This window comes from Microtus ochrogaster, linkage group LG5 (assembly GCF_000317375.1).
Source record: "Microtus ochrogaster isolate Prairie Vole_2 linkage group LG5, MicOch1.0, whole genome shotgun sequence".
In the NCBI taxonomy this organism is placed as follows: domain Eukaryota; kingdom Metazoa; phylum Chordata; class Mammalia; order Rodentia; family Cricetidae; genus Microtus; species Microtus ochrogaster.
The window spans coordinates 32,836,492-32,863,207 of record NC_022031.1 but is presented as its reverse complement, the minus strand read 5'-3'; the positions used below and the strand labels follow the sequence as shown (position 1 = coordinate 32,863,207).

Sequence of the window (26,716 nt, the reverse complement as noted above, 5' to 3'; positions counted from 1 at the left end):
TTGTTTTATTGCTAAAGTTGATCTATTAAGCAGAAATTATGGAGAACACATGGAGTGGCCATCAGTTTTACGCTTTTTGTTTGGATTTCTGTTTTTTCTATTTCCAGAGACCTTGTGCCCTCTTCATTCCTAAGTCAAGTGACACACTGAAGGGATGGCATCCATGAACACATTTGTGTGTTAGACTTTGGGGTACGAAAAGCAAAAGTTTAGACTGACCCCAAATTGAACACTGAATTGTGAGGTCTTCATAGTTGGAGGCCAAGTTTTAATTAATTCTGCACCCTTGCTCCCTAGTCTTGTGTCTTCTGAATAAATGGGCCTTAGTAAATGTTTTTCAATTAATGAACAATTGGCTTCAAATATTTATTGAAAACTAGCATTACAATGGATGCTATTCATAACTGAATTTTCTTAGTGTTACTTTCCAGGGCTCAAATAACTTATGACTTGTTCCTTTTTTTTTTTTCTTTTTCTGGACATTGGACAAAGACTGAATAACCACTATTCCGTTATTAGCCTAAGAAACTTCTGCAGTGGCAGTAGCCACTCTCTGTGTGATATCACACAATGGTTTCCCCAGAGGCCTGAAGGTGCTCGGTGGTCTGTTGTCCAGACCCACCCAGATCAGAACCCCCCGCCGCACCCCCATCCCCTACAGGCAAAGCCGCGGAGTTGAAAACATTCGGGTCTTCTCACTCTTCCTCAACACATGCACCCTCGAGTGCAGACTCTGTGTATGAACAAACTGTTGGCAAAGTCACAAGAACAAGCTTATGTCTTCATCCGTTAGTGGTCCAGCCCGCGAATCCTACCTAGGGCTTCAAGCGTTTGATTTCTGAGATGTTGTTAATGTTCAGACTTAGATCTACTGGTCTGGGGGAAGCCAGAGAGCCTCCTTTTTAAACATACCCCCATCTGCGAAGCTCAGTGTCGCCTCTGTGTATAGATCAGCAGATCTGATGTCATTTGGGGCTTGTCTGAAGTACAAACCTTGAAGCTTCCACCTGTCTTTCAACATAACCTCAGGTCTCCGTGTTAGTGTGTAATAAGCACTATGTCTGGTTTTATAACAGTGCTGGGGCTTGAACCCATGGCTTTGTACTTGTTGGGAAAGTACTCTGCCACTGAGTTACATCTCCAACCTTTCATTTGTTTTATAAAAACTTTTGAGGCAGGCACTTGCTAAGTTAGTCAGGCTAGCCTTGAACTTTTGACCCTCAAGACAGTTTCACAAATATCTGAGATCAGAAGCCTGGCTAGCTGCAACTATTGAATGGGATGGAAGAATACACTATAGGCAGGGTCTCTACGTGGACAGGGGTTGGAAAGGAAGGCTGGGTGCATCCATCCTTTGTACTTTAAAACTCTTGGGTCTCTACACCAACAAAGCCCTGGGACCTTGAAAGGTATGTGCAAGGATGCCACTCGGTTAGCGGTCAGAGGTGTGATGGATCTTTTCTCATCCGTCCCGATTGGCCAGCCTTGTCTTTACATGTGGGAAACTCACCTGGCCAACTCCTCAGAACAACTCCACTGTAAATGAAAAATCAAACCAGCAGAGGCATTCCCACATCTGCCCACATCAGCATGTGTGATGGTATGGCTTCCGTGCCAGGACGCCAGCGTTCCACGTGCACCTGAAGATATCCGTGGGATTTTTAAAAAGCTGCAGTGAGAAAGCTTCATGTGCATGCAGAGGCAAAGAGCTGGAGGAGAGCTCGCTTTTTCATCCCGACCTCCCAGCTAGATTAGCCCCAAAATAACCACACAAAAACTGTATGCATTAAGCCACTGCTTGGCCCATTAGCTCTAATTTCTTATTGGCTATCTCTTACATTAATTTAACCCATTTCTAGTAATCCATGTATCACCACATGGCAGTGACTTACCGGCTAAGTTTCGTTAGCATGTCTTACTCTGGCAGGGGATCCATGGTGTCTCCCCGACTCTGCTTTCTTCCTCCCAGAATTCAGTTCCGTCCTCCCCTGCCTACCTAAGTTCTTCCCCATCAGAAGGTTTTCATTTAAAAAGAGATTGCACCTGTCCACACTCTAGAGTTTAAAGACTTTTGTGTTGATAGCTATGTAGTTGATAGACCAGAGTATTTTGGAGTATGACTTCATAGAAGATCTCAGGCTGGGTGTCACGTGATATTTTCCACATGGATCTTTTGTGTGTATGGGTGGGGGGAAGCAGGGAGCATATGCTTACTGCCATGAGAAAGGAGAATAGAGTTCCACTTCCCAGATGTGGCATTACAGGGCAAAGCTATTAGGAAAAGGGTGGGGAAGAGAGGGACGTGAGTTCTGGACTGTGGCTGACACAGGAAGAGGCACCTGGTAGCAGGACCATGGCTATGCTGAGCAAAGGGCAAACCTTGTGGGAGGGAATCTGAGCTCTCAGGGAGAAATATCAGAAACTGATTTCGTTGGAAAATGCCATGATGGGACCTAATACTGTGCATGCTAATTTAAAATTTCGAAAAAATATCTCAGGAGCTCATTCCTGTGTTGATGGCTTAACAAGACATGTTCAGACATGGGAAGTGGCAGAACCCCCTCTGGGTCTGAAGAAGGAGCTCAGAGAGCTTGTCCTCTGCAACAGATTCTGTGCTGGCTCTTCTGATGCTGGCCTCAGCTCTGGGGTCACTTTGCTGTGGTTTGGCTCAAGTGGACCTATTATAATCTTTTGTGTCAAGGCCACACGGCAGCCTTCACCTCAACCCACCCTTTATTGGCAGTTTCTAGGGAATGTGTGTATAAAATGGAACGGGGACTGAGCTCTGGGTAGGGAGCTTCATAAACCAAAAGGAAAGGCAGGATAAAATACATCACAGCACAGGGTATGGGGCCGTGTGGAAAGAGTCTTTACAAGGGGCCAACAAACTAAATTTGGTGCCAGCTGTGCCTCCTGCTAGCCACAGGATATTGTCTAGCTGGTAATTCTACTTGCTGTGAGTCTGCGCATCTTCCATGATTCTCTAGATCTTGCTAGAGTTTTCAGAGTCAAATGAAATAATGGACAACATTAGGCTTTCAAGTTTTCACCCACTAGATATGCATGGCCAAATAAATTCAAGTTAATTAAAGTAAGATAGATTACAAAGTTCCGTTTCTTAGTCACTCTGTCTACATCCAAGTTCTCAAGACTACATGTGGATGGTGGGTGCCACATTGTATCCCAAGTGCATCTAACATGTACCTTGCCAGAGCAAGTTCTGCTGGACAGCTCCATTCGAAAGGGCTCCTGGGAGTGGTATTAGGAACATAAAGGATGGCGCATTGTAGAGTGACAGCGGCTGTCATAGTCAGGGCTCCTTGCAAAGGAACCACTAACTTAAAGTCAGCAGAATTTAAAATCGATTTATTCGACCAATCCTGGGAGAACAAATGTATTTGAAAGGTAAGAAATGGGACTGTTTCCTAGATTGCCTGGAGCTAATGGAGCCTCTTTCTTCCTGTGTTCTCCCCATAGCAACTTGGGCGTGAGTTCTGTGTGTTTGTCTGTTTCAATAGCCACTGTTGCCACTACTTCCTTCCCTCCTCCTCTTCCTCCTCCTCTTCTCCTTCTCCCTCCTTCCCTTCTCTTCCTTCTCCTTCCCTCCTTTCCTTCTCCCTCCTTCCTTCTTCCCTCCTCTTCCTCCTCTTTTTCCCCTTCCCTCTCCTATTCTTTTTTTAAATTTATTTACTTATTAAAAATTTCCACCTCCCATTTCCCTCCCCTCCCCTCCTTCCTCTCTCCTATTCTTTCTCTTCTCCTCTTTGCCCTCTCCTTGTTCCTTTCATTTCTGTCTCTGTCTCTCTCTCTCTCAGCTCTGCAGTTCAGTTTTCTCAACTGCATTATACATGACCCACAAGGGCTTAAGTTGACCGTTTTGATCACTCCTTGCAGGTCTAGCAGATGCAGGCCCCTGGCTCCTTTAAGGCTCCTGGTATGATAGCCACCTGGCCCCACCATCTCTCTTTGTGAAGTCAGAGACAATCTATGCTTACTCATTAGTCTCCAAAGAGGAGTAGACATGCAATAGTACTGAATCATTGCCCATCACACTCTTGGCACCTTGGAAAAGCCTTTAGCTTTGGATCAAACAGAGAAGTGCCAGCAAGGATTTGACAGGGACCACACAGAACAAAAGGGTAGCACCCTTTCTTCTTTAGTTGTTTGCATAGCTCGCAGTACCAGTGCACCCCGCAGGGCAATAGTTTAACCTCCACATTCATATACAAGACCCATAGGAACTAGCCACAGCCAGGAATGCAAGGTGGAAATTTCCCTAAGCCTTTGTTAGTTCTTACACGCAAACTGAGCACTCATAAGTTCCCTTTTCTTTTCCGCCTGTAGGAAGGAACATGAGGTTCCCTTGGAGATCATTCAAGAGGAAGATGGAAGGAGCCATTTAAAATCGAGTTAAACTGCAAGACTGGGGCCTGAGGGCTGGCAGTGGAAAACGCTGTTGGGCTGTGAGCTCTCCCTGAAAAGTCCCACGTGCCTATTTGCTTCCTGCAAAAGGAAGGAAGACAAGGAGGAGACCATGTCTATAGCCTTGAAGCAAGTGTTCAACAAGGACAAGACCTTCCGGCCCAAGAGGAAATTTGAACCTGGCACGCAGAGGTTCGAGCTGCATAAACGAGCTCAGGCATCCCTCAACTCGGGTGTGGACCTGAGAGCAGCTGTGCAGTTACCCAGCGGGGAGGACCAGAATGACTGGGTGGCGGTGCACGTGGTGGACTTCTTCAATCGCATCAACCTCATCTACGGCACCATCTGTGAGTTCTGCACTGAGCGGACCTGCCCCGTGATGTCAGGGGGTCCCAAGTACGAGTATCGGTGGCAGGACGACCTCAAGTATAAGAAGCCAACTGCACTACCAGCTCCCCAGTACATGAACCTGCTTATGGATTGGATTGAAGTCCAGATCAACAATGAGGACATATTTCCGACATGTGTTGGTGAGTGCCTCGAAATTTTAACGTGTGTTTTTTGGTATTTTGTCCCATTCCGTCCAGAGGTGATAAAATTTTCACAGTATGAGTCTTACACTGTCTTTGAATAGTAGATCTCAGCCACGTCAGTGTTTCCCTAAATTCCATCAGCTATATATCTGATACGCATGAATCTGATTAAAATGGGTGGAGCTCATTCACGGTCTGTCTATTTGTGATCTTGTGGAGTCCAGTGGTATACGTTCTACATGCTTGGGAGTGTTAGGAAATGTTAGATAGGATCTTCTTGGCTTTCTTAGGGCTAGACTCCAATTCTACTCAGCCTGGTAAGATTTTTTGGTTTTTGGCTAATTGACGTGCAAGGTTGCATTGATTGGGGTGTGACTACTGTTGGTATTAACTTTTCAAGACTAAAAATCACATTATGGGAATCTACAAATTAGTTGGGCAACAAGCCCACAGGGGTTCATATCCTGGGGAAATAAAGATCCTGGCATTTAACTCTCTTCTAATCACGGTTACTGCATTTCCGGGCTATACTGTTAACTCTCTTAACTGCCAGGCAGACTGGAACGTTTGATATTTCGGTTTGTTTTGTGCTATCGACCGTACAGCATAAGGGTTTAGACTCAGCCTTTCCTTCCTCTTTGTGTTGCTAGCTATTGGATTCCTGTGTATGGACAGGCTGGGTCTGGAATTCATTGCTTCACATCCAAGGCTCAGTAGGAATGAGAACTCCTGTTTCTTTTGCCATGTCTCCAGTCCTTAGCACAGAGCTAGGAGCCTGCATGGGCACTCATGAACTTTTCCAAGATGAATGACTCTTGTCCTATCGGGAGAGGACAAAAAACATGTGTGTAGTACGTGATGTATGCACATGAAAACACATGATGAAGTCTGTTGAAATCTTTGCAGATGGAGAGGTGTCCCCAAGTTGAGAAGGGATGTATGGAAATAATTAGGTTTATACTGGAAAAAAAAGGACATAAATTGATTGGTGCAGTATGGTGCGTCTTTTTTTTTTCTTTTTTGGTATGGTGCATCTTGAAGTATTCAGCACATAAACCAGTTTGTGAGGGTCCTGGCTTCGCCTTAACTTGTCCAGTCCCTTCATGCTTTCCTCTCCTGTCCCTTGTTGCCAGAAAGGAGGTGAGGTGTTCAGTATTGCCTAGGAGTTTCCCAGAAACCCTCCTGAGTAGGTATTCCACATCTCTGAAGGGTGGGAAATCCTTCATTCTTATCTTCATGCACTTTAATTTTGCTATGAGAGGCTGCTTGTGCTAGGAGGAACTGTTAATGTTATGCGCAGAGTGTCTACTATAGCAAGAATGATTCGGTATCATCCTTCTGATGTTGGCTTCAGGGTACTCTGAACTCTGGGCACTGCAGCCATGGCCACTTTGAGCTGCAGAGCGAATATCTCAGTACAGCACCCTTGGATTGCTTGAGAGGGAGGCAGCTTCTGGATATCTGTTTGGGGAATGGAGAGCGTCACAGGTGATTTTAGACTGTTCTCGGGAGTACCAGATGTCTCCCTGTTCCCATAGAAAATAATAGCACTTTCTTTTCTAGGTGTTTCCTTCATCATTTTGCATACAGACTGAATTCTCTGTCTCTTTGCTTCACAGCATCGATGTTCTAAGGAATCTTAGCAGGATTCCTTCTGAGAAAAAAATAAGTTCAGGAAATTCAGAGGAAGCTGAGGATTTATCTTTCAGCACAGGGTTTTTAGTATATCAATGTGCATTTTAGGAATTTCTAAGAAGAGTACTTTATTTTTTGTTTGTTTGTTTTAAGAAGAGTACTTTAAAGTGTGTTATTTTAAACACTTTGTCTGTGTGTGTGTGTGTAAAGGCAAATGCCAGGTGTGTGTGTGGAGGTCAGAGTACAACTTGCAAGAACTGGTTCTCTCCTTCGGCCTAGTGCAACCCAGGAGAGAACCAGGTTACCAGGCTTGTGGGAAAGCACCTTTACCTGCTGGCCCCGATAAAAGAGTTTTTGGTGTGTGTGTTTCCATGCTTGATGTGGTGCTTTATTCTTCCTTTTAAAATGGAATTCATTCACAGGTGTCATTTGTTTATTGTTTAGACAGGGTCTCTCTATGTGGCTCTGGCTGTTTGACACTTGTTGTAGGCAAGGCTGGTCTCCAACTCACAGGGGTCTACCTGCTCCCCTCCTGAGTGCTGGGATTAGATGCTTGTTCCACTATGTACAGCTATTATTTTTAATTTTAAGAAAATATTAACTTATATAGATTAGAGTTGTCAGCATTATTTGGGCTTTCTATTCAAATATTCAAAACACAGTTTCCCTGGTCTTGGGGAATACTTGCCCAGCATGGCCAAGGTCCTGGGTTTAAACCTTTAGCCCTGCCAATAGTAATAATAATAATAATAATAATAATAATAATAATAATAAATTTCTTAAATGCGACTTTAAAATCTGTAACTTAACATCAGACAACAAAAAGTATAGTTACTATACTGTACAATTGTTCTTTTTCCTTTTTTGGCTAAAATTTTGTATCCTTTGAATAAAATCTCTCGATTTTATTTTGAATAAAATCGGTAACTTCCTTTCTTCTCTATTCTTACGAACTAGGCATTTTTAGATTCTACATGTAAGATAGTGATGTAGGAGGTTCTTTTGTCTATGTGTTGCTTTCATTGGTTGAATAAAGAAACTGCCTTGGCCTTTTGATAGGGCAGCAAGATAGTATGATATTTGCTTTTGTGTGCCACACTCAGTTTATTCATGATTCATAAATTTCATATGTATTATTGTAAATGATGAAAGAGAGAGACAAGCCGGGCGATGGTGGCTCACGCCTTTAATCCCAGCACTTGGGAGGCAGAGGCAGGCGGATCTCTGTGAGTTCGAGACCAGCCTGGTCTACAGAGCTAGTTCCAGGACAGGCTCCAAAGCCACAGAGAAACCCTGTCTCGAAAAAACAAAAAAAAAAAAAAAAAAAAAAAAAAAGAGAGAGAGAGACAGACAGAGTGTTGGCACAAGTTCCCATGTGTAGGCCTGTTGGCCTGGAACTCACTCTATAGCCTTAGTTGGCCTGGACTGCTTCAGCTTTCCAAGTGGTAGGGTCATAAATGTGTGTCACCACACCTGGCTAAGATTGCCTTTTAAGACTTCCTTATTTTTATTTATGTGTATGTTAAGAGAGTGCCAGACTCCCAGGAGCTGGAGTTATGGGCGGTTGTGAGCTGCCATGTGGGTTCTGGGCAACAGAACCCAAGTCCTCTGCGAGAGCAGTAAGTAAGTGCTCTTAACCACTGCGCTATCTCTCCAGCCCTGATTTCCTTCCTTTGAAAGACTGAAAATATTCCATTATGTATATATGCCACATTTTCTTTATTCAGGCATATCCATTTGTATATTTGATGATTGAATACATAAATAACATATGTCTTACGTTTTCATATGCCTGTCGGTTACTTACATGTCTTCTGCTGAGAAATGTCCACTCTACTGGGTAGTTTAATGTCAACTTGACAGAAACTAGAGTCATCTGAGAGGACAGTATTTCAGTGAAGAAACTACCTCCATCAGATCAGCTGCAGACAAGCCTTTAGGGCATTTTCTTAATTAGTTATTGATGTGGGCAGGCCCAGCTCATGTGGGTGGGGCCATCCCTGGGCTGGTACTCCCGGGTTCTAGAAGAAAGCAGCTGAGGGACTGGAGAGATGGCTCAGGAGTTAAGAGCACTGGCTAATCTTCCAGAGGACCTAGGTTCAGTCCCCAGTACCCACAAGGCAGTTCAAACTGTCTGTAACTCCAGTTCCAGGGGATTTATGGCACTAGGCAATACATGTGGTACATAAATTATATAATCTGCAGATGCATCCAGGCAAAATACCCATACACATAAAATAAAATAAATGAATCTTTAAAGAAGAAAACAAAAACAGCTGAGCAAACCAGCCATACCTATTCAAACCACCACACCACCCCTCTGGTTTACCTAGCGCTTGTTTCCATGAGGTTTTCTGTGGTAGTTTGAATGTAATTGGTCCCATAAGTTCATAGGGAGTGACACTATGATGAGGTGTGGCTTTGTTGAAGGAAACATGTCACTGTGGAGGCGGGCTTTGAGGTTTCCTATGCTCAAGATACCCCTCCCCAATGTCACAGTCTACTTCCTGTTGCCTTCCTGATCAAGGTGTAGCCAGCATCATGTCTACCTGCATGCCACCTTGCTCTCTGCCATATTGATAAAAGACTGAACCTCTGAAACTGCAAGCCAACCCCAGTTAAATGTTTTCCATTGTAAGAGCTGCCATGGTCATGGTGTCTCTTCACAGCAAGAAAACTCTAAGACACTTCCTTTCTTTCTTTTGTGTATGTCTGCATGTGTGATTCTATATGCGTGTGCGCACACACATGTGATGTAAAACAACCTGAGACATCCCTCTTCAGGTCCTAGCTACCTATTTAATACATGATCTCTCTTGACCTGGAACGCACCAGTTAGACCAGGCTGGTTGGGCCAATGAGCTTCAAGTATTCACCCATCTCTGCTTCTCCAGCACTGGGATTATAAACATGTGCCATCAGTCTGGGTTATTTTGTTTTGTTTTGACATATAGACCAAAACCAGTTCTCATGGTACAAAGTAAGCTCTCTCCTGCCTGGCTTCATTCTCTTAACATTTCTAACATGGCAAGCAAGGGGTCAGTGAAAAGCTCCAGCATCCACCATCACCATGAGTGTTCATCGGCGTCCTACTTAGCTGAGGTTTGTTCTCAGGTGTTAGCAGGGCATTGGTACTGTGTTTCAGAAGATGTGCTTCCTCCAGCGCACTCCACCGTGTCCCCTTCATCCTCCTTCCAAGTCCATCCTACCGCCTCGCTTTTGATCTTTGTGTTGTTATGAGTCTTTCTCAGAAATGATCAAGATGTGTGTCAGGATAAAACAAAATAAAATAAACTTTAGGCAAACAGTTGATCCTGAGAGGATGAGAAACGGAGTGATCTGCTGAGAATTAGAAGCCTGGGCATGTGTCAGTGTTCCTGCCCAGGAACCAAGGAGGGTTCAAACTAACCTCCCCACTGTGATCCAAGGAAGTAGAACCGGAAAGCAGTGACAGATGTGGCGGCTTCACCCTTAGTTAGGGATGAAGGATGTAAACAGCTGTTGATCTCCACCACTGAAACACTGAAGAAAGCCAGCCTTTCGTGAGCGCATGCTGCCAGGAGTCAAGCTTTTTCAGATGGGGGATACAAGCACATGCAGCCTCTCGTCAGCCACAGGCCCCTCCACCCTCCCGTGAACTCACCTTGAACCTCCTTTGGTGGGAACCCAGCAGATGTCCCTGCTGAAGCCTTATAAGAGCAGTAACTGCAGAAGCAAGGACCACCTCCCTTTGATTCTACTTCTTAAAGATACAACCCAAACAGAAAACAGAAAGCCACAGACTTAAAAGAAACACTGTTGCCTAATTACAAAAGTGCCTCTCTGTTCTGGTTCCTGCTTCCCTGCTTCCCTGTTATAGAACAGGATTGAACATTGGAGAGCTGATGCTCAGACAAAAGGAGACGGCAGAGCCCTCTGACTCATGGGTTTTGAAAAAAGTCTCTGTAAAGGCAGAAGAGTTTGTAAGACACAATTGCATGATCTCACCTACACCTACGGTTTTAGAATAAATGGAGTCAGCGGGGAAGATTAGTGGAAGTTAGGGGAAAGCAGATTCCTGTCTGCAGTGCCTGCACTCTAGCTGCCACTGCTAATCTCACGTAGTCCTTACAACAGCTCAATGGAGTGACTCTTGCATCTTAGTCGCCAGGAGTCTAAGGGGCTTTCTTTGAACTGTACAGATGGTACCTAACTCAGGAGTCAGTGTGAGCAAGGGTGGCCAAAAGTCTATATGCTTACCATACCGTACCATTCAGAGAATATATCATTAGTTCCCATGCTGGATGATTCTCAACCAATAGTTTTAGGAGGATGATTAGTATAGAGAAAATTTCATTAATTTTTTTTTTTTAATTTAAAAATGATTGGCTTTGGCTTTTGCTGTTTTAGAAGAAAACAAACGTCAGCACTGAGATGTCTAGAAAATACAATTCAGGGTCTGCAAATGTCCCGTGCTCCATTCTGAGACTGGCCACAGGCCAGCTCATCCTTTGGTCCACAATGACCCGTGACGAATTGGCTGTTACTCATTCGCTCGTTCGTTCCATGAGTGCTTAGTGTGTGCGTGTCTGGGATCAAGTCCTGTTTCAGTTACCCTGGGAGCAAAGCAGACAGAGTCCACATCCTCGAGCTATTTACGTAATGCCCAGATGTCTAGTTATTCCAAATCACTCTGTATATTTTTCTAAGTGCGTTGAGGAAAGAGTTGTATCCCCTTGACCACCCGTTTCATGAGACTACATTTATTGTGCAGCCCAGGCTGACCTGGAACACCTGGTTTTCCTGCCTTCTCTGAGTGCTGGGATCAAAGGCATGCACCACCATGGTCTCGTTCAGCTCCTACCTATGATTTCATCATCTTCCAACGTAGCATGGCAAGAATAAATAAATAAAAACATACGCAGCGATGAGCGTCTCAGACTTGGGATTTGAGAAGTCAGAGTTATGTTTAACATTTCCATTCTAACCTTCCATTTCTTATTGGATGTCTCGCTTGCGTTTTCAGATTTTGAAGTCGTTCTGTATGGCACGGACAAGACAGGACGTGTGGGGGAGATGTATTTGCAGCCTGCTGAAAGCACTGCTTGGCTCTAATCAGCTCGTTCTGCTGCTCACGCGCTGCTGGGTCGTGCTAGCTCTAAATTTCCATTTCTCTGTTTGGGAACTAAGGGTATAATTCTGACCTCGTGAGGCTGTTTTAAGGATCAACCAAGGCAACATGGCGGAGTGTGGGGGTGGGGGTCACATTAGAACCTGGGGCATAAAGGACACTGAAGACATTCCTGTGCTAACTGGCCCTCCTTTCCTCTTTTCTCCCCTCCCACCTCTGCAACTATCATCCATACGCCTGGAAATTGCTAGACAGTTTATGAACAATATCTGTGGAATCATAATACAGACTTGTGGTCTCAGCAAGATTTACAGACATTGTCAGTCTTTGTTGATGTGATGAGGATCTCAAACCCTTAAGGGCATCTCTCCAGCCTTTGGAAAACTCCAGGAGTCAGAGCGACTCCTGGCTTCAGGGAAGAACACCTAAATCTGGAGAAATTGCCGCCAGTCAGGGTCTCCCACTCGATTTCCAGAAGACTGAGCACTAAATCTGCCCTTGTTCCGTGTCAAATTAGCCTCAGCAGAAGGTGAGCACGGGTTCGCTAGACAAGCAGGGGCGGAGCCCACTCCTTACACCCAGGAAGGTCGACTAATTAGAGCCAGCTCAGAGGCTTGGACTGCATCTCTGAAGGAGGGGTTAAGCGCTGTCAAAGCATGTCTGTGGCCGTTGGCTTTGTTTCTGCTTTACAGGCGAATCACTGCCAACGGTAGAATCTCGTTTCCCCCCAAACGGCCTTGTGAATGGGCAAGAGCTTCCAGAGCTTTGGCTACGAGATGGATCTTTTGGGCTCCGATAAACTGTTTGGCTCTAAGAACTTGCTAGTTGGGAAGGGATGGCAGTAAAGCTGCCATTTTCTGAATGTATATTGCTTCTGGCGTCCACTGTCATTAACCTGGAAACTAAGTAAGGCTTTAACTGGCGTGGTATTTCATAAAACAATACATAACACATTTGGGGCACCCATGTTCTCAACTATGCCAGCCCCTCATGTCTGTAGTGTTCTTTGCCGAGAATCAGCAACATCCCTGGCTTACTCCTGACTGTAGTGCGTTCTTCTAGGGGATGCCCAGAGGCAGACTCTCACCGCTCACAGGGAGAAACTTGAAGACACCCAGGGCTCTGAGTCTGATGTAGATTATACCGAGTACTTTAACGTAGACATTCGAAGGTCCTGTTCCTTTAAAAAAAACTTGCCCCCCCCCGCATTGATTCTGTTGCCACCCAAGTTTATTCAGTTGTTTGTTCACGGACGACATGCAGAGACAGCTGACTCCACTCTGCTGCAGCTGGCCAGCAGCCATTGGAGAACGGATGGTCTGTTGTGGAGCTTCAAGTCCCTTCCCCCACACAGTCAACCCAAGACTGTGGATGACTTGGTGGCGGAGCTAATGAGGACAGTGTTAAATAACCATCCCCACTCAACAAATCCCAAGAGATGCCCCCAAGCCCCTCCCCCACCCCCGGGTATGCTAGGAGACCCAGAGAGGGAGCCCAGAGGGCCTGGAAACTGCCTGGAAACTGGGGCTAATTACCTGAACCACACAGAGCTGTCTATTGCCTATGCTATGTAATTTTAATGGCCGTGTCTCGGGTGACACCCGGTTACATCTCGGCACCAGCAGGGAAGGGAGATGGGATGGATAGCTGATACCCAAGAGGAGGCCAGAGACTTAAAACTCAAGCCATACCTGAATGGGGGATCTGCGCATCTGCTGTCTTCGCCCCGTTGTTCATTGGCTGGATGGAGCCATGGCGTAGTCAAGGCTGCATTATGGAGATCAGAGGGGTATGGAGAGTCAACCTGAAGTTGGAAGGCATCTCAGCAGGGCCCTGATTCTAGGAGGCTCCGCTCTGCTCATGGCCAGTATCCCACCTGTCCTCTAGGTAGTGCATAGCGGCTCAAATGACTCTGCCATTCTGAAAGAAGTCAAATTGTAAACCTGCCCCAGGCTTCCATATGTGGCAAGTGGCAGACAGACTTTGTGTTCAAAATACCTGTGTGTGCGCTGGGATATGTTCTCTTTGAGGGCCTCTGCAGGTAGGGCTTGGATGGTGCTAATTTCAAACTCTAATAGAGAACTCTATCCGTGTTCTCATTTACATGACCAAGTTTTCCTTACATCTTCTAGTCCAATGATGCTGCAGAAAGATGAACCACTTTGAGAATGGAGCTGCCTGAACTGTTAGCAACTTACACTAGCCAGTGTTAAGTCCCCCAAAGCTGCTTTCTCGACGATAGACTAGACAGAAAAGTACCCACGTCATGGAGTCGTTGGGGGTTTTCAGTCGCACGCTGCCTGCTACAGCTGGCACGCTGTTGGGAGTGGAGAAGAGATGCCGGGAAGTCCGTTTCCTCGATACCACACAGTCTCAGTGATCCAAACAGACCCATGGGGTAGACGGAGGTGAGAGAGCACAGGGGACAAACGCCTCGCTGCCCGCAAACATTTGGCCACGGGGTTGATCACCCGTCTTTTGCTTTGTTCTATGGAAACAGTAGACGCGAAGGTAAACATTTGTGAGACTGGATGGCTATTCTTGGTTTGCACAGCATGAGGCAGGAACGTCCACAACCAGACGGCACAGGCATGTTTCACAGGAGGCAGCAGACAGCAGAACGTATTGCATGAGATAGCCCACTAGTCAAAAAATTATTCCCCGTGGAAATGGAACCTGATTGGCAGAGAACGTTAAAGGAAAGAAGCATCCTGAGAATTGTAAGGAAGTGGCATTTATTTTGTGACTGGGCTAATATTTCATTTTTTACATTTATTTATTTATTTATTTATTTGTGAGTGTATGGGTGGCTGACGGTGTGTGTGTGTGTGTGTGTGTGTGTGTGTGTGTGTGTGTGTGTGTGTGATACCATACATCTGTGGCAGTCAGAGGTCAGCTGCTGGTTCTCCTCCTCCTACCATGTGGGTTCCTGGGACCAAACTCAGGTGCCCAGGCTTGGCAGCAAGACCTTTACCAGCTGAGCCATTTTCAAGAATTGGACAATAATCCTTTTAGCACATGAATTCCTTTTAGTATTATGTCTAATTGATTCTTAGTTCATGCCTTTAGAAATTAGAATGTGTGTCTTTAAGGAAAGAGAAACTGGAGTTGTTCGTTCTGAAGAAACATGGCCTCTTGGCATTCCTCAGCATCCAGCCCAGGTGACCAGCAGGACAGTGAGGAATTCTGGGAGCAATGCCTGCCCACAGTGAGCAGTTCCTTCTGTCTTCCATTTCCTATGTCCTGTAGATCTGCTGGCAGCAGCAGGTTCTCCCTGGCTTCTGATTCCACTGAAGTGCTGGGATCTGAATGCAAAATGGCAGCAGCCTGTGACCGGCAACACAAAGGGACCCAGGCACCATGATACCTGAGGATGACATCCACGGCATCTCAACTGGCACGCCTGCCCCAGCCGCCAGGAGCTGAGGGGGGAGCTGGGAACTGTTGTTGATTACCTAGTGTTCACCTGTGATGGCCTTCAGAGACACCGTTCATTATCGGCTTTCTCAGTGGAAACAAAAAGGCCCGGAGGCCAACTGCCTTTGCATGTCTCTGGAGAGAAATACAGCAAATATTTCAACAAGAGACGCCAGCTCCCTAGGAAACCATCTGCGGGCAGTCGCTGTCGGAGCACAGGGTGTGTTCGCTTTGCTTTTCTTCCAGAAGTAGCATGCTGGTTCGGGGCTCGCCTTTTGTCCTAGCATCCCCTGAGCCTTCCTCATCACCTGGCAAGGAGCAGTAGGAGCCTTAGGCTTTGTGTTAAGAATGTGTGATGTGGTGCGTATTCAGCACTTAGTGTGAGAGTTCACTGTTGAATGAACTTTGCCTTCATTTCCCTCTCAGAGTGACGAAAAGGGACGACTCCCGAGTTTCTGTAGTTTATACTGCTTAGTTATAAAGGAAAAGTCTAGTGAAATTTGTCCCTATGTTTCTTTTCCAATTTAAGGAAAAAGTAAGGATTGTGTCATAGTTAGAATAATCTGAGAAAATATAACCACATCCATTAGGATATCACTTGATCGAAACTTCAATATCAGCTGAATGTAGTAGAATCCATTTTTATGTAAGGCAGGAATTTCAAAATTTGAGCAATAATTACACTAAATTGAATTTATTCCTAATCTGCGTCCACTGGTGTGCTAAGTCTTTGATTATATGTTTTCTAATCTTCATAGCAGCCTTAGTTAATAATTAATCCTTGTCCCCATTTCAAATGAAGAAACATAGATAAGTGTCCAAAGTTACCTTTGTAATAAATGGTTGACCCAGGCTGAAAAGCCAGACTTGCCCAAAGACAAAGCCGCATCCAGTGACGTTATAGCGCTCCCTCGCTCAAAGGGCACAGTGACTTAAAGACAAAGGGGGTCAAAGTAATGTCACTCTCCTCCTTCCTAGCATTTCTTTCCTAGCTGGGGTTTTATATGCACATTTCCATGCCTGCCTCTAACGTTCAAATGCTCCTGGAAGAACCTTCATGATTGTATTGAAAGAATTCACCTCCTCCCATCCAGGCATTCAAAGGAAAGATGCAGAGGTTGATGAAACCACATGGCTATAGGGTAATTTATGCTTGTTTTCTTCTGTTTTCTCACCAGCCACAAAGATGAGAACAGTAAAAAGTGGACATTTTCACTTACTTAAAGAGACACCCAGTGGTACGAGGGGTGTGTGTATCTCTGGGGGCTTTGTTTTCTTAGAGTCTTTTTATGGGCCCTTCTGACATGAGACACGAAATACTGTCATTGATTAGCAATATCTCAAAACATACAGTCCCTGCTTTTAAAGGATGGCCATTTAACAACTCAGGAAAAAGACCATGCATACATATATTGGTACCCCTGAAGTCCAGCTTACTGCTATGGCTAACAAGGTGAAGATAATTCTGGGCATGGTCTACTAAAGCCAAACTGAAATGTCGTTTTCCTATCGAAGACCCAGAGGATGAGTCTTGAAACCTTAGTGCCTGGTCCTTGAGGCAACTGAGGAGGTATATATTAGAATCGGTGTATAACAAAATATATCGAAATGATGGACATTCAGGACTCATGGTGCCTGTCTGGACTAACTTTAACTACTTAGTAAGAAGGACCAGGGTTGAAAATCTGTAAACTAATACAAGACAAATACATTGGATCTGTCTGTCGCCCTTTCACCCTGATAAATTCAGTACCAGATCACGGTGCATCTTTAAAGCTTGAGAAGGTGTTAGACTTGCAAAAGAAGGGAGCATTTGGAATTAAAAACTTAGAATCCATAAGAGCTAACTGGAGGAATGATGGGGTACACATCTGGGCTCTGATCTCAGACTGAGTTATGTGTGGCTGTTTGAGGGTCCCCTTCCCACTGCTGAGCTAGTCGAACACATGCTGTAGAGTTCAGGGGAAAGATCTGGCATACGGTGGCTCACTGCCCACCATTGTGTACCATCGAGGGCAGGGGTTCCCAGCAGGCTCCCCAGCCCAGCAACATCGGCTTTGCCTGTGAACTTTGAAGAAAAGTGATACCCCACCCTCGATTTCTTAAATCAGAAATTTCTGGAGGTAGTATAGAAGAAGTCTGTGTCTTGAAGTTTTCCAGGTAATTCTGACTCAGCGTAGAGTCTGAGACCCACCTCTGGAGACAAATTCACTTTCCCCTAGCCTCAATTTTTACACATGTATAATAATGACACTAACATGTTTGCCATCACGGTTTCATGTTTAGAATTAAAGACCAGGAAATCCCCTGTATTAGTCAGGGTTCTCCAGAGAAACAGAACTTATAGAATGAGTGTGTGTGTGTGTGTGTGTGTGTGTGTGTGTGTGTGTATACACATACAGGTATATATTTACATATATTTGTATTTATTTATATATAAGGGGGTTTATTAAAATGTTTACAGGCTGTGGTCCAGCTAGTCCAGCAATCACAGGAACAGAAAGTCTAAGAATCCAGAAGTTGCTCAGTCTACTGGCTGGATGTTTCAGTTGGTCTTAGTATAAGCTGGAATCCTAAAGAAGCTGGCTCTAAGGCCAGTGAAGTGAAGGACTTGCTAGCAAGGCGAGGGCAAGCAGACAAAGGTCAAAATCTTCCTTCTTCCATCTCCTTATATAGGTTTCCAGCAGAAGACAGGGCCCAGATTAAAGGCATATGACTTTAGTCCAGTTTAGAAGTAGATCTTCCTACTTCAAATTAAGCAGAAATCCCTTACAGGTGTACCCTATTTTTTTGTTGTTGTTTTAGTTAATTGTAGATGTAGTCAAGTTGACCACCAAGAATAACCATTATATCATAACTTTATAACTTTCTTTCCCCTAAGACAGGGTTTCTCTGTGTAACAGCCCTAGTTGTCCTGGAACTCACTCTGTAGACCAGGCTGACCTTGAACTCACAGAGATCCTTCTGCCTCTGCCCGCCAAGTGCTGGGATAAAAAACGTGCACCACCACCACCTGGCCTATCATGACTTCTGAAAGCTTACATTTAAGGCAGGAGAACAGACCCCTCACCAGATAGTATAGTAAAAGGAACTCGCTTGGAGAATGTGAACAAATTTGTTCAAAGAGACAAAACAGTTACACTGCGTTAAAACTGCTGGACAAACGGAACAGGAAGCCATCACTTACAGTAGATTGACAGAGGGAGAGAGATTATTACTGTAGCCAGGAGTGTAAACAGCCCGGCAGATGCCAGGAGCACACTGCAAGTCCATTCACCAGGATGCGGAACCAAGGAGAAAGTGCTGTATTTCTTGAGCCCAGAGTGGGAGCGGATGGGAGCGTTGGATGTCCTTCTCAAGTGTCCGGACTACAGCTCCCATTGTCCTTGGCAAAGAGTCTTGAGATTTGGGGCAGATAGGCGCATGACTGGCATATAGGGAAGACATGATACATGGTATCATTTTGGGTGGCAGTAAAGTCTGAAGACAGAAGCAGGAAAGGGAATCGGAATTTTTACACATTTAAATGAGGTTCCTGGTATGGTGGTGACACCGGAATTCTCAGCATTCCAGAGGCTGAGGAGGATGCCCACATGTTTGAGGCCAGCCTAAGCAGGAGAGTAATGTTTCAGAAGGAAGTGAGGGAAGGGTGGAAGGAGAGGGAGGGAGGGAGGCAGGCAGGCAGATGGGGCAGGCAGGTGGGGCAGGTGAGCAGCCGAGATGGCTTAGCGGGAAAAAGCATTGCTGTGCAAGCCTGGCAGCTGAGTTCAGCCCCCAGAAACTACGGTGGAAGGAGAGAACTAACTCTTGAAAGTTGGTCTCTGACATCTGTATGTATGCAGCGGCACACACATACCTTAACACTCACACACAGTTAAATGAGACAGATTCAGAACATTCCTTCTCAATTTTTGTCTCAAGATGTCTTCATACATTCAAAAGCAACTGGAAATCCTGAACGATTCTGTGGGTTTTAGGTTGTCCTGGCTTGCTCCCTATTGCTGGGATGAACATGATGACCAGAAGTAACTTGGTCAGAAAGAGTTTATCTGATTTACAGGCTGCACAGTCCGTCGTCAAGGGAGGCCAAAGTGGTCAAGAGGCGGCGACCACAGGGGAGCACTGCTTGGTAGCTTGTTCCGCTTGTTTTCTTCCACAGTCCGGGACCATCTGCCCAGGGGTGACATCACCCACAGTTGGGGGGGGGGGGCGCTCCCACATCAATCATTAAGAAAATGCACCACAGACACGTCCACACTCAGTCTGGTGGGGACAGTTCTCAGTTGAGATTCACTCTTCCCAGGTATATCTAGATTTGGTGCAGTTGAGAAATATTAACTAACATATTATTAATTGTCATATTAGAAATTAAAATTTAAAAGTTTAGAAATAAAACATTAATTCACTACAAATAGTAAGCCCATTATATGCATGGTAATACAATATAATAATTTTTTAATGAAAAAAAAGTTTACTTCCCCCCAAAATGTTTTTTTTTAATCAGGAAGAGTTACAGTATTTGACTTACCAAAAAGTCTTTCATGTCCGGTCTTCTTGTCTGCTTCTGTGGTCCTGTCTATTGTGATATACTGTTTTTCTCCCAGGCAGGGTTACCCCAAATATGTAGTGGGAAAGAGGGGGGATTTGGCTCTGGAAGGACCCTCAGGGACCCACATAAGAAGCAACAGAACCTCGTCAACTCAGATAGAAAGCCGTCCTGAACTAAGCCTATGGTGGCCCAGCTGCCATCCCAGCTCTTAGGAGGTAGAGGCAGGAGAGTCAAGAGCACAAGGTCTCCTTCCCAGGCTATATAGCGGGTCTGAGGCCAGCGGTGGCCTCAGGAGACCCTCTTTCAGGAATACAGAAACAATGAGAGGAAGAGAGAAGGGAAGCAATCCTGAACCGAAACCTTCCTGCACAAGATCCACAAAGGCTCTCCCAGGATCAGTGCTTTGAGAGTCCCAGCTGCCTGGTGTACGCTTGACAGTGCTGCCTGAGTGAGTATACATTAAGACTGCATTGAGGATCTCACAGTGTGTCCGAGGCTAAACAGTGACGTTAGTGCTTCACGCTAATAATCTAAACCAACTCAAGAGCCCTTTCTTGGACATAACATTGTGTGGTGCTCACTCAGCCATGCTGGCATCCTTTCACCTGTGCAATCATGGTGTCTCCCCACCACAGACATTATTTTGGACCACAAAAACAAAGATGCTAATTAACCTCTGAAAAAAATACAAGTTCTATGATTTCCTCTATGCCACGTCCATACTAACCTAATGAGCCGTAAAGTCCTGACTAGACACTAATCGCTGGTACTTGATGTCCATGTTGGAAGCATATTAAAATTTAAATGGCATTACTGTGATGTAATTACTGTATTATACGGTAGAGAGTACACTAGAGACCACCGCTGTTAGCCGTCTGGCAAATTTTATGCAGTAAGTATTTACATTCATAGTAGCTTTCTGAGTCAGCGAGGTCGTGAGCCTCTCGTTGTAGAACAGCACATACTTTTGTAGAATGTCAAGCATCAGCCAAGATCAGGGTAACCCTGTAAGGTCGCTGTTATGGGGAAGGAAATACAGAAATAACACTTTGAAAGTATAGCGTTTGCCTTATGGGATTAGCTGCGACCTTGCTCTCTCCATGGGCACAGATCGTTGAATTCAGCATTAAGCAGGCCCTGTGAACAGGAGACACTGTCAGCGCTAGACAGACATGGCTGCCTTGCTTACTATTACAGGCGGGTGAATAGGCGTTTCCCCCCAAACAGACCTTAATGGGGTTTCCGGATGCTGTCTGTCGATTAGAGGTGTTTGGATTGCTGGTGTCAGGGGGCTATCTTACATTTGTCTTGCTAAGACAATTGTGTTAACTTTCATTTTATCCAGTTGCCACAGTAATGATGTCTGCCATCCCTTGAGTGTGTGTTACGGATTTTCCTCAAATGATTTTTGTGTGCTCAATGATTTTCCTCCAATATTTCAAGAAAAATAGATTTTGCCTCTTTTCCAAATGAGAGCCCCAAGTGAGGCTCCAGGAGTTGTTTTTTTTTTTTTTTTTTTTTAAAGGTCTGGCGTAGGTTTTTCAGACTCCCCCGGGGAGTTTATGTTTGGCTGGCTGGATTTTGTTTTGTCACTTCTGTTTTGAAACAGTCTCACCAAGTACCCCAGGCTGGACTTGAACTTGCAATATAGTCCAGGCTGGCCTTGAACTCATCATCTTCCGGTCATCCTTGTGAATGCTGGAATTCTGGGTATGGGTCACAATGCCCAACACTCTCATGGTTTTTCACTCTCCCAGGAACATCTGGCCCATGAGTATTCTTGACAGGCACTTGCATGCCTTTGTATACTCAAACAAATAAATACAGAGAGTACCTGAAGAGGACAGCTACATGAAGCGTGTAAGAAAAAAAAAAAAGGTAGCTTGAAAAATAGGGTTAGTGTCTCACACTGAACTTAGGGCCCTTGAACAAGAAATTCTACATGGGTAAAATAAGAGCTTCCTTGTCATGCCTTGGCGTTCTTGCTTTTCTTGAATACATGGACTTTTACTCAGGCTCTGATGAACCTAGGAGGCCTCTGTCAGGGATGTAACCTCCCACTCATAAGGAGAAGCACATGGTTCAATCGCTGTTTATGTGTTGAAGTTGATTGTATTGGGGAGGGGGTTGAAGATAAAAATCTTACCGGCTAGGAAGAAAGTGAGGACAGTAGCTTTTCAAACAGTGAGGATGTGCCCACTGGCTACATGCAGTGTCGGGGGCCTCATAGTCGAGAGAACTGATAAAATTCAGTGCCTCTGACTTTTAGCCCTCAGCCCCATGTCCCTTCTCAATCTGCCTTTCTCTTGACTGCTCAACCAGTCACTCTGTTTCCTTAGGCAGCTCCAAACTAATGTTTCTTGGGTTTTGCACGTAGAATATGCATGATACTTACGAGCTCGTACCAGCAATGAGATCTACAGTATTGTAGTTCTCCAGAGAAGATGCTGTGGGTGTCTCCTATCAGAAGCTGTATATATCGACAACTCATTGGGGCCTCCAGAAACAGACCCTGGAAGCACAAAGCCCCTGCAGACAGGCGTGGTCAGTCTCCTGCTTTCAAACTAAGGTGACTGACTTCTCCGTCCCCTCTTACTTTGGGAAAGTATCCCACGTTGACTTTTGGGATAGTCTGGGGTAGGACTGTGTGGTCGGCAGCAAGTCCTGGGACTGATGGAGCTCGGTGTTCTTCTGGCCGGTGTTGTCCAGTGACTAGGTGGTGACAGGTTGCTGTGGCACTCTGCTGGCTCTTAAGAAACTGGAACTAAATAGGAACTACTCTAGCCTTTTCCAGGTAAGATGACAAGGAGACATTCTCAAAGCGAACTGTGCAAATTATCAAGTAAGCAGGGACATTTGGTTTATCAAAGATTCGCCTAGTTTGGGAAACCCACTTTTGGTGTCTAGACCCGTGACCCAGCCTCTCCCCTCACTGCCAGTCTCTCCCTACTGACTCTCAGCCAAACTCTGTCCCCCTGCCTCAGCACTCTGCACATGGACTCTGGTTCCCTCATTCACTTCCCGTCAAGATGGCCCCTAGCCCTGACCTCACTCTTGGATCTGTCAGGGCTCCTTATTGCCTCCCATGGAAACTTCTCTCCTATGCAGCAGCAGCAACTGCTGCTGCTGTTTACCTGAAGAAGGTTCTAGACTAAGGACACAACAGTAGATTTATAATGGCATTAATGAAACAGATACACCAACAACAAGCCCAAGAGCCCTCTTCTTGGAGATAAACTGAGTTAAACGTAAGACAAGCAGATGTGACCCCAGAGGATGACTCTGCCTTCCTTGAATAGCTCACTGCTCCTGAATCATGAGTGTGACAGGTGTAAGATGCTCCAGTGACCTTCAGATTGCCAAGCTCCGATGACAGTGTTATGCATTTTGTAGTGAGGAAGGGGGTTTTCAGAAACACCCTGTTTCCTGTCTTTTCTTTACCTATCTGTCAAAAGGATCGCATCTATGGTATCATCAATAAATAGACTACATAAAAGAAATAAAGTTGAAACTAGTTGTGGCCCTTTGACTGTCTGGGAAAGATGGGAAATGAGACCTGTTGCTATCAGTGGCTTGAAAATACCATGAGGGCCGGGCGGTGGCAGCGCACACCTTTAATCCCAGCACTAGGGAGGCAGAGGCAGGCGGATCTCTGTGAGTTTGAGGCCAGCCTGAGCTAGTTCCAGGACAGGAACCAAAAGCTACAGAGAAATCCTGTCTCGAAAATCAAAAAAAAAAAAAAAAAAAAAAAAAAAAAAAAAAAAAAAAAAAAAAAAAAAAAACGAGGAACTAAGGCGAGGCAATGCCTTAATAAAGGCCACGTTTCCAATGTCAGGTCCATTTCACTTTCTTATTGAATATCTTTGAGATTCTAAGAGGTCTTAGTGCCAACAGGGGCACAGCTCATGAGCTAATTTTCCACACAGCCAATAACTGTTTTTGATGCATGATCAGATCAAATTAATTCCCTGCTTAAAAACAAAGAAAGAAAAACCCTGAGTGTATTCCTAGTGCAGCTAATAAAACCCCAAACCCTTATCTTGGCCTATTGACCCCTTCCTGAGCAGGCTCCTTGGTGGTCCTCTGCAACATCTCCCCCTGCCTCCCAGATTCCAGCCACCCTAGCCTTCTTCCTGCTCCTCCCCCACCGCATGGCCTTCCTGCCACTTCTACTTTCACACTTTGCCCGTCCCATTTCTAATGTCTGTTTTGTTGGGCCTGTGTCTTTTCCTAGGTAGCTGTTTCCTCTTTCTCCTTCCCTCTTTCTTCCTCTTCTTCCTCTCCTCCTTCTCCTGACAGTGTCTTAAAAAACTCAGAGACCCAAATTGGAGCACCGGACATAATTCTCAAGGTCCAAATCAGGAGCAGATGGAGAGAGAGCACAAGAAAGGAACTCAGGACCATGAGGGGTACACCCATGATGGAGGAAGGTCATTGGTTGATTTAATAAAGAAGCTGCTTGACCTGATAGGTTAGAACGTAAGTGGGAGGAGCAGAATGCTGGGCGGAAGAGGAAGTGAGGTCAGAGACTCGACAGCTCTCCTACGGGGGGCAGACGCCTCAGAGAGACACGATGCTCTACTCTTAGCAGGCAGAGGCAAGAGCTCTGCTCTCTGAGGCACACGCGATGAAGCTCCGACCCAGGATGGACGTAGGCTAGAATCTTCCCGGTAAGACGGGTGCTACACAGATGATAAGAAATGGGCTAGTCCGGGTGCGAGAGTTAGCCTAGAAGAGGCTAGATAGATGGGCCAAGCAGTGCTTAAAAGAATACAGTGTCCGTGTAATTATTTCGGGGCATAAGCTAGCCGGGGTGCGGCAGGGGTAATGGGGACGCAGCCCCGCTGCTCCTATTACTACACACCCACACACTGAGACAATGGGGATGTTCTTTCAGGAATTCACCAAGGCCAGCTGGCCCCGGTCTGAAAAATCATGGGATAAAACTGGACTCTCTGAACATAGCGGACAATGAGGACTACTGAGAACTCAAGAACAATGGCAATGGGTTTTTGATCCTACTGCACGTACTGGCTTTGTGGGAGCCTAGGCAGTTTGGATGCTCACCTTCCTAGACCTGGATGGAGGTGGGGGTTCCTTGGACTTCCCACAGGGCAGGGAACCCTGATTGCTCTTTGGGCTGATGAGGGAGAGGGACTTGATGGGGGAGGGGGAGGGAAATGGGAGGCGGTGGCGGGGAAGAGACAGAAATCTTTAATAAATAAATAAATAAAACTCAAGCTGGCCTCAAACCTGCTGTGTAACCGAATGCAGTGTGTAACCCCATAGACTTGTATGTTTGAATACTTAATCCCCAGCTGGGGAAGGATTATGAGGCCTGGCCTTGTTGGGGGAGGTGCGTCATAAGGGGCAGTTTTGAGGTTTCAAAGCCATCCCTAACACCATCCCTAGTTAGCTCTCTCTGTCTTGAGCTTGTGATTGATTGCTATATGAGCTCTCAGTTACTGCTCCAGTGACATACCTGCCTGCCTCGCCATGCTCCCCGCCATAATAGTCAAAGACTAGCCCCAAATTAAATGCTTTCTTTTTTTTTAAAACATTTATTTATTTATTATGCATACAATATTCTGTCGGTGTATATGCCTGCAGGCCAGAAGAGGGCACCAGACCCCATTACTGATGGTTGTGAGCCACCATGTGGTTGCTGGGAATTGAACTCAGGACCTTTGGAAGAGCAGGCAATGCTCTTAACCACTGAGCCATCTCTCCAGCCCCCAAATGCTTTCTTTTTTGAAGTGCCTTGGTCATGGTGTTTTAGCGTCACAACAGAAAGTCACTAAGGCACTGAGAGGATGACCTGGAACTTCTGACTCTCCCATGTTCACTTTCTGAGTGCTAGGGATCCAGGCACACACTACCATACCCAGTTATGTGGTACCAGGATTCAACCCCAAGTCTCCTACATGTTAGACAAGCACTCTGCCAACTCAGCTACATCCGTAGCCCTGGTGGCTGCTTCTTGATTCCGGTCTCAGTCAAACTTGCTCTTCCTTGGAGAGCATGTCTTTACCTGTCCGAAATAATGGGACATAGTTCCAGTATATTTCTCTATGTCTCATATTTCTTTTGTTTGGTTTGGGAGAAAAAAAATGAGATTCTGTGTAGCCCAGGTTTAGCTAACCTGAAATTTACTAAATAGCTCAGGCTGACATCACTCATGGCCATCCTCCTGTTTCAGCCACCTGAGTACTGGAATTACAGTCATGAGCCACTACACTCAGCTCCTTCTTCTCCTGTTCTGATGCTGGAGAATGAACTCAGGGTCTTGCACCCGGAGGCAGTCATTCTCCTGCCGAGCTCTGCCTCTAGCTCCTAACCCTTCTTAATATTATTTTTCACAATGGAATTATTGGTCTTGTACCATTATTCATTTTTATTCCTTATAACAGACAAAATAATCAATAATTCCTTCATAAAAGTCATATGAGAAAATTAAATTCATCAGGGGCTAGGGAAAGGGCTCAGTTGCTAAAGTGTTTGTCAGACAATCATGAGAACCCAAGACCCCACCATTCACATAAAAAAGCCTGGTGAGGTTGTATGTACCTATAATCTAGCACTTGGAGGTGAGGACAGGGGAACCTCTGGGTTTGCTGTCCAGCTAATCTAGCTGAATCAGTGGGTTCTAGGTTCAGTGACAGAGACTGTCTCAAAAACGTAAGGTAGGGCTGGAAAAGCTGCTCAGTGCTTAAGAGCACTAGCTGCTCTTCCAAGAGGACTCAGGTTCGATTTCCATCACCCACGTGGCCATTCACAACAGTAACAGACACCCTCTTCTGGCTTCTAGGGATACAGCACACATGATGCACAGATATACATAGAGGCAAAACACCTATGCATGCAAAATAATAAAATAAAATGTAAAAGATTTAGTTAAAGAACCAAAGTGGTTAGTGATTGAAGAAAACAACTGACAACAACCTCTAGTATCTGCATACATGTGCTCACATATGCCTGACATCAGCCTCTAGGCTCTGTATACATGTGCTCACATATGCCTGACATCAGCCTCTAGGCTCTGTATACATG

The 26,716-nt window shown here is 45.3% G+C and overlaps 1 protein-coding gene across 2 annotated transcripts in view; it reads left to right on the top strand.

The window, feature by feature from the left end:
* Nucleotides 1-26,716, top strand: part of Mob3b (MOB kinase activator 3B) — a 174,459-nt gene that overhangs the window by 68,425 nt on the left and 79,318 nt on the right. The window contains exons 1-2 of one of the 2 annotated variants that reach the window (XM_026786839.1): nt 3,915-3,934; nt 4,345-4,952. In XM_026786839.1, coding sequence (XP_026642640.1) covers nt 4,535-4,952 — 418 coding nt within the window. In that variant the 5' untranslated portion in view covers nt 3,915-3,934; nt 4,345-4,534. Of the gene's footprint in view, nt 1-3,914; nt 3,935-4,344; nt 4,953-26,716 lie in introns of those variants that run through there. The other variant, XM_005361977.2, reaches the window with a different exon arrangement.